Source organism: Lepeophtheirus salmonis, chromosome 4 (genome assembly GCF_016086655.4).
Source record: "Lepeophtheirus salmonis chromosome 4, UVic_Lsal_1.4, whole genome shotgun sequence".
In the NCBI taxonomy this organism is placed as follows: Eukaryota; Metazoa; Arthropoda; class Copepoda; order Siphonostomatoida; family Caligidae; genus Lepeophtheirus; species Lepeophtheirus salmonis.
This window is the reverse complement of record NC_052134.2, coordinates 30,296,743-30,309,156: the sequence shown is the minus strand read 5'-3', so window position 1 is coordinate 30,309,156 and position 12,414 is coordinate 30,296,743. Positions and strand designations below refer to the sequence as shown.

The 12,414-nt window shown below is 31.0% G+C and overlaps 1 protein-coding gene across 4 annotated transcripts in view; it reads left to right on the top strand.

Annotated features, from left to right (window-relative positions):
• Cdep (Chondrocyte-derived ezrin-like domain containing protein) overlaps positions 1 to 12,414 on the top strand; it is a 99,249-nt gene that overhangs the window by 44,753 nt on the left and 42,082 nt on the right. For all 4 annotated transcript variants that reach the window (XM_071887815.1, XM_071887814.1, XM_040710921.2 and 1 more), the window contains exons 2-4: positions 624 to 1,150; positions 1,503 to 1,607; positions 4,099 to 4,321. In XM_071887815.1, coding sequence (XP_071743916.1) covers positions 923 to 1,150; positions 1,503 to 1,607; positions 4,099 to 4,321 — 556 coding nt within the window. In that variant the 5' untranslated portion in view covers positions 624 to 922. The remainder of the gene's footprint in view (positions 1 to 623; positions 1,151 to 1,502; positions 1,608 to 4,098; positions 4,322 to 12,414) is intronic.

Below are 12,414 nucleotides of genomic sequence, written 5' to 3'. Positions count from 1 at the left end.
ATATTTGTCTTTCTGTTCGTAATTCTGTCTACTATACATATATCTTGCGAAATGAGTCTTCCTCTCTTTTTTCCATTTGTTTACTTTATTTTCACTTAAGTATTAATATGACATAATATTGTTTGGGAACAATTTCTTACGGATATAGGTATTTATGACTGAAGAACTTTAATCCCTGATTATTAATACAACGAGAGGGGAAGAAGACACAAATGTTTATTTGAATAATATCTCTATTTCTCATGTTACTTCTTGTTTTATGTTCTTCGTAGGTAGATTCAAATAAATGCCTTCATAATTTTCTCAATTCATGTCATTTCATCATTTTACATCTACACAGAGTTCAGCGGTGTGCGCAGGTTTATATTTTGGAGGGTTTGATTTTTGGAATTTTTGTAATCTTATGATTTTTAAATAGTGTAATTCGATTAATGGGTCTCTTCTAGCTTCTTACAATGCGAGTCGGAGAATTATCTTTTTTAAATATATAAATTGTCTATTTCCACATAGAAAAAATAAAACAAAATTTTGAAACAATTGATACCCAACCCTGTATATTTTTGATTCTTATATATCTTGTCATTTATTCGAATATTTTTTTTGATGTACACTCTTATTTTTAGGCACCTGGATCTATCAAATCTGAACCTTCACCATGCAGATAAAGTACAAAGGAGCTCTTGAAAAAGGGATCCAACATTGGCATTTCACTCTGTCCTCTTTAGCTGCTCCTTTTCGTCGATTATTCATCCTCAAAACGAGGACGTCGTCGAAAAAGAAGAACAGAAGCGGAATCTTCACCAGGAGTCTTCCACCCTTCTTTTTGGATTCCCCACTATCCTACAAACATACTATTGATAACCTTCACCACAAGTTTAGCATTCTATCAAAGATTGCATCCATTCCATTATAACAACGTGTCATGTCCATTAGCCGCGAAGGGACTTTAAACCGTCAATATCATCGTCGACAGAGTGGCGGTGATGAAGACTGCGGAACAATTTCGGGATGTGCCTCCGGAGGGGATGAAATTGGCGGAAGAGGCTCTGTGGGTGGAGGACGAACCCCTCCACCCCGAATGCGAGCGGGTAAAATGATGGCAGTTAAGGTCAAGATGTTGGATGATTCCATCACGCTCTTTCAAGTTCAAGTGAGTACCTACATCCATCCCGTTGTTCTGATCTATACCAAGGTTAATAGAAATACAAGGTTATATCATAACGCCTTTCCAACTGATGTTTGACTTCCCCCAAGCTTTTTAATAATGACGTCAAAGAGTATAACTGTAACCAAGAGTAGCTATATATCGCCTTCCTTGACTGTTACTGTTAGAGTACCGCTATTATACTCTATGACGTCTAAATATGTCTGTCCTGCCCAGCAGTCGGAAAGGTGCATCCAATTAAAAATTCTGGCAATCCCCATTATATGATGGCATAACCTTGTATATCTATTAAATTTGGTCTATGTCTATTTATAACAATTAATTAATTATTTTTCAGGTGAAAGCTCAGGGTAAAATCCTTTTTGATCAAGTCTGTAAACAGTTAAATCTCTTGGAAGTAGATTATTTCGGATTAGAATATCAGGACCAACTTGGTGTTACGGTAAGATTACATCAGATTTTATATTTTCTTCAATAGTGTACATATATTGTATTTCAATCTTGAACAAAAATCAGAGGGAGTAGAAAAATCCCAATTTATATTTTAGAACATATTTCAGTCAATTATAAACTTTGTACACAAGTTTGTGGGATGAGTTTAAATACACAATAATTGTGGTTATAGTTTATAAACTTTATTTAATTGAATATACCGATAACGGGGCATTTTTAGGATGATATTTTGGGGGAGGCTTGGTTTTTTTGGTGTTTTCTAATAAAAATTTAAAAAAAATTGATTTTTTAAAAATATATATATTATATATCTAAAAAAATTGATTTTTTTTTTCATATATTATATATAGCAAAAAAAAAAATTCAAAGATTATTTCAAAAATTCATAGCTATTCTCAAAAAATTAATTTAAAAATAAAAATATATATATTTTACATTTTTGGAATCTTTTAGGAAATGTAACTTCAAAAATTAAATTTTTTGGAAATGTAATTTCAAACATAACATTCCTTGAATCTTTTTTTTTTTTTTTTCAATTACATTTTTAAAATATTTTTTTTTTGTCTTACATAACATTTTTTCGAAACAATATTAAAACATTGTTAACTTTCTTAGAAAAAAAATTTATAAAATCCCTAACTATTCTCAAAAAATTATTTTAATAAAATTTCCATAATTCTATTAGAAAATAAATTAATTTTTTTTTTGTGAAAAAAAAAATTCACAAATTAAATTTCAATTATTAATTTTTTGTAAAGAAATTTCTAAAATCCATAGATGTTTATAAAAAAAAATCAAAAATCCATAGCTATTGACAGAAAATTAAATTTTTTGGAAATTTTTTTTAATATTAAATTTTCTAGTTAAAAGTAAAAAATCCATTTTTTGGGAGGGGGATACAGCCTTCCAGCCTACCCCTTGCGGACGCCCTACTAACTTGGTCCTTATAAAAGCCTCAATTTATCATTTTTTTATTGTGACAATTTTGTATAATTTAATTTGGATTTGCTGCACACCCAAATAATCTTTTTTGATAGAACTTGACGAATATTTGTCGAAGAATATAAATTTAATTGAGTTCCAATTTTGAGAAAAATCGTTTTAACTCCTTTTTATGTGGAGCTAAGGCTCCACATATTTTGGACTACATGTGCATAATTATAATGATATAAATGATTGCAGATGAGGTACACTTTTATATTCTATAATTAATTTTCTGCCATTTGTATTCTGATTAATCCTTCGGAAGAGTTCCTAATTATATTTTTAAGTAGTGATGGGACGATTAATCGGAATCGGGAAAATAATATGTAATTTGCGATTCCGATGCTTATTTATTACTTTTCTAAGTCATGAAATAAAAGTAAAATATTCTATCATTTGACCCCCCAATGATATAATTTTTACTCTTTACTAGAAAATTAATATAGTGGAATTTTTTTTTTCTACAAAAATTTAATGTTTGTACTTCAATTGGACTTTTTTTTAAAAATTCGAAATTTGTCTCCATTTTTTTTTTTTTTTTCATACCAATAAAATGATGCGTAAATTAAGACTGTATGTCTTTCCTATTAGTAGATATAGCTACCAAAGGCCAAATATTTATTGAAAAGTTTTGAATGATTGATTATCCGTATTACTTATTTTTTCAACGGCCATTGCACAAAAGTTAAAGAAGAAAAAACTGAGCATATAAGTTTTATTTTAAAGTCCTGGGTACTATATATCATTTTAACATCAATAATTGTCTTTTAAATGTACATATGTAGATTTTAAACGTCTACAAAATTGGGATTTCAAATTTTGTGCTACGCAAAACAGTCATTTTTTGGGGAAATCGCTCATAAATGCAAATTTCTTGGCTGAATGACACAAGATAAAGTTTTAAAAGATCATAATCTACAGACATCTTTACCTCAGAAAAGATTTATAAAACAATTCTCAATGCTCATTTCCTACTCTAAATATATGTATTTTTTAAAACTTTTGGCAGTGAAACTGGGGTCAAATCTTCAAACATGTTGTAGATATTTTATCTTATAACGGAATAATAATAAATAAATAAAACAATACTCACAATGACGTCACGAGGGATGGATTTTACCTTTTTGAAGGACCGACAAGTGGGTCTGGATGGTACCGCAGTCCTATTTAGCATGACTTCCAATAGAAAAGAGTATAGTGCAAAAATCCAATAAAGGGGACACTCCATGTATTGTACAAAATAGGCTCATAAATAAATGACATATATATATATGTATCTAATTTATATATCAACGCAATTATTAAATCATTAATTATGTATTTCATGAAAGAATACTCCAGATGTTTTTTTATGTTTCTTTTTCGTATTCATCAAAAAATGTATAGAACGTACATTTATCTTTAATATATTAAAATCTAATTGCTTAAATATAGTGTATAATTAGTTTTTAAGTATATAATAAGCATATATGATTTTTATTTTTTTTACTCTCTAGTACTGGGTGGATGTTGAAAAACAGATGAATCATCAAATCGCATTGACTTCATCTGAGCCCTTATTCCTTTTCTGTGTCAAATTCTACACTCCAGATCCAGCACAGATTGAAGAGGAGTACACGCGATATCTCTTTAGTCTTCAAATTAAAAGGGATCTTGCGACGGGTCTTCTTCAATGTAATGACAATACTGCGGCTCTTATGGCTTCATATATTGTTCAAGGTAAGACTTTGTTTCGTTTTGTTTACTATTTGTCATACCGGATGGACAATTGAAATCTAAACACTTACTAATTCAATCATTAATGAAGGTTGAGTGATATAATTTAGTTCATACATCGATATATTAAAGCTGAAACAATTAGTTACAAAAAAAATAAAAGTTTCAGCTATCTAGTCTATGTACAAGTCGAGAAAATGATACATGAACGTGATCGGCGAATTTCCATTCCTGTACTCCAAGAGGTTTTTGGTTTTCACACCATACCCTAAAAGTTGGAGACCCTAGTAGTACACACGCTTAAATATAAATTTAGAAGAAATAAGACCTTTGGTCTTATGACCTTAATGCTGTATTTTATTAGCTTAAAATATTATATAACTTCTGATTTAACCAAAATAGGGATTTAATGGTCACAACATTCGCAAGGGTATTCTTGTTACTTTCAAAATAGATTTAAAAATATGCATTCATATGCTGAAAAAGTAATTTTCTGGGTAGGAGCTACCAAGATATGTAGTCGTTAGAAAAATTGGGATATTTACTAAATATAAATTCAAAAATCCAAGCTCTCAAATAACAAACCTCTCTCTTCTCAGTGTATGTCATATTAAAGAAAATATAATTAAATATTAATATTAAACTATTCCAGGAATATTACATATTAAAAAGGTCTGTTTGTATGTGTTCTATGTGAACATAAATTCAATTTTTGATATAACATGCAATATTTGAAATATAACATTTTCTATTTGTAATATTTTATATTAAACTTAGAGAAAAAATACAAAACATTGTGAGGAGCCATTTTGACTCGTTGTCATCGTTTTTGTTCCAGTCCTAGTCCTACATTTATGAATTAAATAAATCTGAAAAAGACAAAAAAAAAAAAAACAAGGATGAAAGTTGTATTATATTTTTTTTTAACGTCTTCATATATCTAAGCTAGCCCCTGCCCCAATCTAAAACACGGATGTCTCTGTATGGTCATGTGAATTGCCCTTTTTTGGTATACATTTTTAGTTAAAAAAGTATCCAAATATCAATACCAAATTTTAGTATCTGAATCTGTCCAAAAATATTGGTATTGTGCCCATAGCCTGTCCATGATGTACAAACAATGATGAATATGACAATAGATTTAGTTCTTACAGACCTTGAACGAATTTTGGCCTTTTTTTTTTTTTTTTTTTTGTTATTTTGTATCTTCTAACGTTAGTCCTTTATCTGGTTTTTAATGACAATTTGTCAATTACATTTTCCCCCGGCACCAGAGACGACCTTTGTAGTATGGCGTCACATTTTCTCCCTTTTGTTTGTGGAGGATAAGAAAAAATAAGGTGCTTGACCACAAAAATATGTGTTGTTTACGAAAGGTCAGTCAAATTGATCTTATAAGACATAGATATGACGCACTCTGTAGTCTGTTAGTCATTCCTTTCTACATACAAGGGCTTACTTATCTTACATATGTGTAAATAGAAATAAATTCATACAATATCCTTGTAAAACCACAAAAGTGCAGCTTATAACCACAATAATACTTAGAGTACCAACATTTTTTGTTATTTTGTTGTAGGGTAGATTCTTGAATTCCAAACATTTCACTCCAAAACCGATTATATTTCTTGTTTTATGCAATACTACCTTGGCATACGAGTTTAAATTGTTATTAGACGGAGCTCGTAAGTATTAAAATGCGTCCAAATAAAAGAAGTAATATTTAACTTTAAAAAATATAAACTTGAAGTATCTAAAAACAAAACAATGACAATGCAAATTATTTCTCAGATAACAGCTCATATCTCAAAAACAAGTGTGTTGGGAGACTCGTATATCAAGATACTAATGTATACACATAACCGACTCACCGAATTGGGAACGAATTTTCCAGAGCTCAATTTCCATCAAGACTCTCAAAAAGTACAAGTTGTAAGAACATGACAGTTTAGGGAACAGTGTATCCGATACTTTATATAAGAATTATATCTCAAAGTGGTCTCCCTTGACCTCCACCATTGTCTTTATCCTATGTATAAAAGGCCTTGTAGACCTTCTTCACGTAATCCGACACATTAACCCACTCATTCTCCACAGCAGCCTTTAGGGTATCTTCATTCACATGGAAGGTTACACATGCCTTCTCCCTGATGATGCCTTTGATTCTATACTCAAGAGGGTTGTATTATGGAAAGGATGAAGGCCACATTGACTTGGCCCAGAAGATTGCCAAGTTATCTTAATACCACTTTTGAGTGTTTTGGTCCTTGTGGCCAGAGGCTTCCTGTCAAGGCTCTTGTCGACTTTTTCATCTTGGTAATGAGATCCTTGGACCAGAAGATGATCTCCTCATATCTCATTCATTCGTCAAGAAGCGCTAACTCACAATATCCTTTGCCCTCCACCTCAGTGGTCCTTGGTCTGTTATAGAAATTTGTTTCACAAGAATCCTTTGGTTTTGTTGCTCTACCAATTGATATTGGGGGGTAAAATTGGCAAAATATTTAGTAAGTCACTTAAACATTTCTAAAGTTTAAAAATGTGATTACTTTTTACTTAAATGTTCTGCCTTCAAGAATGAAATAATAAGGATAACAGCTTTGGAAAATAAAAAAAATACCCTGTTCAGATTGAAAGCTGCACCCAGTTTCGCAGATATATTTTATATATTTTCTTCAGAAGTTCGATTCACGGTCACTTCTAGAGAAAGAAATATAAATTATGTATATGTACATCAAAGACCATTCCTAGGTCCCATGAAGTAATTGTAATACTATAATCTTTACTTATTCTTCATCAGTGCAACTCCATCTGATTAATAAATAAACAAAAAAGAATACACAATTTATCAATTTAGTCTGTCTAGATCAAATTTTTCTATTTGGCGGTTATTGATCGAATTATTATATAGGACGAAAACCAAATATATAGCAATCTCAGGTCTGTATAGGATTTCCAACCAGAACCCCAAATCTACTAGCTCCTTACCTAATATCCATGATCAAATTGTTAACAAGTAACGCATCGACGCAAAAATACCGGGATTTGCTTATAGGTGGCGCTATATATACATAAACTTGTTACCGGCAATGCATGAACACCCGGTATTATATATAATACCTACGTAATGTACATAATGCCTGATGGTCTCAGGCAAACATTATAATAAATGAAATTTTATACATTGCCTAGGTATGATATATAATGCCGGGGTCACATGTCGGCAAAATATATAATAACTATAAGTTGCAGACTACGTGATTGAATTCAACGGTATGAGTTACAATTCCCGACGTATCGCCAATCGCTTAATCTCTTAGCTGTTGTTATGAAGGAGACGGAAGGTGGATTTTACAGGCTTCGAACTACAGAAGGAATCTTAAAACAACTATATACCCCATCGCAATTCACTCTATGCAACAATAATTTGTTGAAAATTGAAGATGTCCCTGACCGTGAAATCCCTCATTGATTACATTTCTCAATTTACAGGAAGCGATCAAGGATTTGTCAAATGTATGTGCAATACAAAATGCCAAAATAATAGGTATCTTTGCGGGGGGGAAAGTTAAAAGCAATTTAAAAATGAATTTCTAGTCATTCCCGCTGCAATAAGTCATAAGGATAAGTCAGTTTCTCCGAATGTAACAAGATTTTTAACCTCAAGATGTGTGTGTGTGTAACATTCGAGTGTCAAAACAGTTTTTTACGAATAATATAATAAATATTGTCATTCCAGGTTTTCCGTTTTCAGTCTCAGTTTTTTAAGTATTTTTAAGGTTCGTTATTTCAAATGCCTAACTCATAATAAAGTTTTCTAATCCCATCTTGTCAACATTGAATACTTTGCCTAAACAATTACTGGTAATTATATATAATATCCAGTAATATTACATAGAAAACCTAGGAAAAGTATTTAAAAAAAGCAATTATTTTTTGTATAGTTTGGCTGACACCACATTCATTACCTAGGTATTTTATATAGTAGCTAATTATACATATTGGCAGTAAAAATTTCATGACAAATTGTTCTTTAGTTTGTGAGTTACTGTGCTAAGTGAGAACGCTACTTTTGATATTTCCGAAACAAAGGGTCAAAAACAATTTTGTGTTATTTAATTTTAGACTGCTTATTGATGGTAAAAATACAATTCAAGCAAAGGAACGGCTTGAAAGTGTTATGGGGACTTCGCTTCATATTATCAACAATACAAACTAATAATAATTTTAAAAAAACAATAATAATCTTGAGAAAAAAAACGTGTTATCTTTGTTAAGGCCGGGACTTTTCAGTTCATTTTTTTACATTTTAAAAGCATGACACATCTCTATGAGAATGACATGATTACTTATGTAGAATTGAAGAAATATACATGTGTTCCATTGCATCATTGATCTGTTGATGATGGTTTTTATTAACTTTCTAATGATGTTCTCATGAATATGTAATATATTACATATTCATGAGGGGAATTCTAATATATATATTTGCCCATTCGACGTTTGACTTTTTATGCACGTAATTGAGTTATTTGGTGATCATGATGACCCTACTACATGTTTGTAATATTTACACACTTTTTTTTGCATGATTCTAGTTACATCATTAGTGGGAAGAGAGAGGCACTTAAAGACATGCCTATTATTATCAAAAAGCAAAATATAAACATTAATAAATAAGGAGTGATCATTTATCAAAATGGGAAGCATACAAAGATATATTACATTTAAAAAAAACAACTACACAGCTGTGTTGGAAGACTAATTGCGGATGCATTCTCATTCCTAGGGGTTAAGTAGCGCAATTATCCTTTTTAGTAAAGTGTAAAAGTAAAATAATACACCCACATTATTGATTATTTATTTTTGTGACATGATCCATGATGTAGGGTCCCATAAGTTATAATAATACTTATGAAATTTAATGGCTGCGTCAATACAAAAAACAAACAAAAACAATCTTGAAACAAAAATCAAGGAAAATTCCTTATAATATTTATTTCTCCATTTACCTATAGTGTGTGACGTTAAAATGTGTACTTTTTGATAATTTTTGCAAGAATGAAGAGGAATTGGTACATATTTTTTTAGTTATTTAATTCCAATTTTTTCATTAATATATATAAATATTTGTTATTTTTTCAACATATTCAACTTAACTTTAATATTTTACAAAAAAAAAAATAATAATAATAATAAAAACCGAATTTTTTCCAGTTATTTATAAACGCATGAAAGATTTAAGCTATTATACGATAGAACAGAGGAAGAAAAAAAAATGAAATTTTGGGGTTCGAGCTTTTAACTAATATTAAAATATGTGCCAAATTTGAATAAGAATCGAATGATGCTGTTTTTGAGGGATTGATTTGGCAAGGAACGCCCTAAATCTTTTTTTTTTTTTTTTTTTCCAAAATTAATTTCCTTTGCCTACAACCTGGTACTAAAAATGCCGCATTACTTCTTCATTAAGGCCTCGGGCAAGGTCATATGATTTATCATATACCAAAGTTATGATAGACAAGTAAAACACATCATTGAAAGTTTTTAAAGCTTTTGTTATGAAGATAGATCACTTATGAATCTTATTTTTTTTATGTATAGTGATAAAGTCATGAAATTAATAGTTATGACAGTTTTTAATAACTCATAATTTCATGTATATATTTATGGTCCATAGATTCAAATTTATTGCATATGGACTTTATATTCAAATTTATTACATATGGACTTTATATTCAAATTTATTACGTGAGTTATGATATTTAAGATTATTAATTATAGTTTATAGTCTTTATTTGATTGATGAGATTATATTCGTCTTCAATACAGCCTTTCCAATATCATAAGTATTACTTTTCTTTTCTTAATAATTATCAAGTATTTTTGTATCATTATACAAAAGTGTCTCCAAAGGATTAATAAGGAGGATTTCTTTCATAAGTCTTTGATTAAATCATGTGCATTTTAGAACTAGTATTACTTCGAGGGTAGTCCCTGAAGTAACTGACCCAACATAGAAAAGAATAAAAAAATTTAGGGAAAAAAAAAATTCAATTCTATACCGGGCCCCCCGTTATTTATTATTTACCTATTTTTACACACAAAGTCTTCTGTACACAGAGGCCTCTGAATACACCTCAGATACGTTCCCCTTGCCTTTTTTTAGAGCCCTGGATACCGCTGATGGGGACTTGTTCATCTTCCTGGACAAGTTAGCAATTGAGAGGTTCAGTTTTTTCTTGAAGGGCGATTTCAGGCGTTTGGCAGACACGGAGGATTTCTGCCTGCTTCTGGAGAGTATCTGAGGTCTTCACTGACCTTCAATTGAATGGATACATTTTAAATTGTCCCAATCTTCTGACAGATGGTTTTTTGGGACAATCCTGCTAGTATGAGCACTGGGATCTCAATCCTCTTTTCCTACTTAGTGCTCGTGGTTGCGACTAGGACAATGTTTTTCTTAGCAATGGAGAGCTAATTATATGTTGGACTACATTTCTTCTCGGAACATTGTAAAAAAATGACTCTTAACCTCTCAAAATTTGCATAATAGAGATGCGTCACAGTTGGCTTGGTATACAGTAAAAAAAATTGAATTTGTTTTCAAAATTTCTGGTGTTTTTTTGTTTTTTTTGTAGTGAAACTTCGCTAAACACTCAATTGAAACTTCTTCACGGCAATGTTTTTGTTTAAGTGTGAGAAAATGCGGCACACATCTTGCACACAGGTTTCTCATGACCAAATTTTTGAGATAATATGCGGTGTATCTCACTTTTTTAAATGCCTACACTGTCTGCTAGCTCCTCCACTTTCAGTCCAAGATACACCAGTACCACTTGGTGAATTTTCTACACAATGGCTGAAGTCGTCAACTCATTTTGTCAACCACTACGATGCTCGTCTTGTCAGATCGTACGGCCTCGTTTTAACTCAGCTAGGCAAAAATAAATTTTATTAACAAAGGAAAAGAACGACTTAAAAGTGAACAAGTTGATCAAATTCACCAAATCTTGATTAAAAATTGCTAAATTTCCAAATAGTTCAAAGAAAAGACATTTTTCCCTACAACAAAAAGTTGTATTTATTCTTAAAGATGTTTCAAGAGCATTTTACCTATTTTAATCAGATATACATCAATTGGATCAAAAATCCTTGTTCACTAACGAAGGATTAAACAGCCACTGTCATCCCTTAGTCAGACTGAGTACTTCTGGTACCTCCCTCGCACATATATATCTATAGTCCTATTCATTATGAACACCTTGGCAGGTGTAGAAGCATGCACAATCTTCCTTGCTTTCCATCTCAATAATATATATGCAATATGACCTATGACCAATTCATTTAACCTTCAATTGAACATATTTTTGGAGGTGTACATATAAATGAATTCACTGCTCCAGTCGTTATAAATAGGCATGAGAAAGTGTTATGAGTTCATAAACGAATTATGGGGATCTCATACCTTCCTTCCTCATTAACATAAAGTTGTTTTAGGTCCTCTTTATCTATCTCTTTGTTAACACGTAGATACATGTATCCTTATTTAGTTGTTTTTATTTTTGAGGAGGTGGAGGAAGATGGCCCCCAATGATGAGATGATAGCCTTAATGATCTTCATGGATTTCCTTACGCATCCTTTTGATTGGCTCAGGCATATACAGTATTACTTTCCGGTTTTTTTTTGTAAAATGAAACATAAATTATCTCTCAAGAGTGGAACAAAGCTATACATATAACAAAGTGACATAATGTGCCGCTATGTGAAAACTCTCCTTTTTCCACAAGATGTTGCTGCTCAGATACCCACTACTAGTGTTGAATCAATCCTTATTTATTTGTCCTGTGTTACGACAAGTCTTTAAGACTTCCGGTCCTTCCGACGGTCAGTACTAGAACTGAAAACTAAAAGAAGAGGAAATAAAGTGGAGTAGCATCATCTAACCTAACCTTATTTCTTTTATATTGAAAAATATCAAACAAATAAATAGGAAAAATATAAGCAATATATCGAAGAAATAATCTAATATATTTTTAATATAAAATCAGCAAAATATGTACTATTTGGAATAATTTCTTTACTATCAATTCTC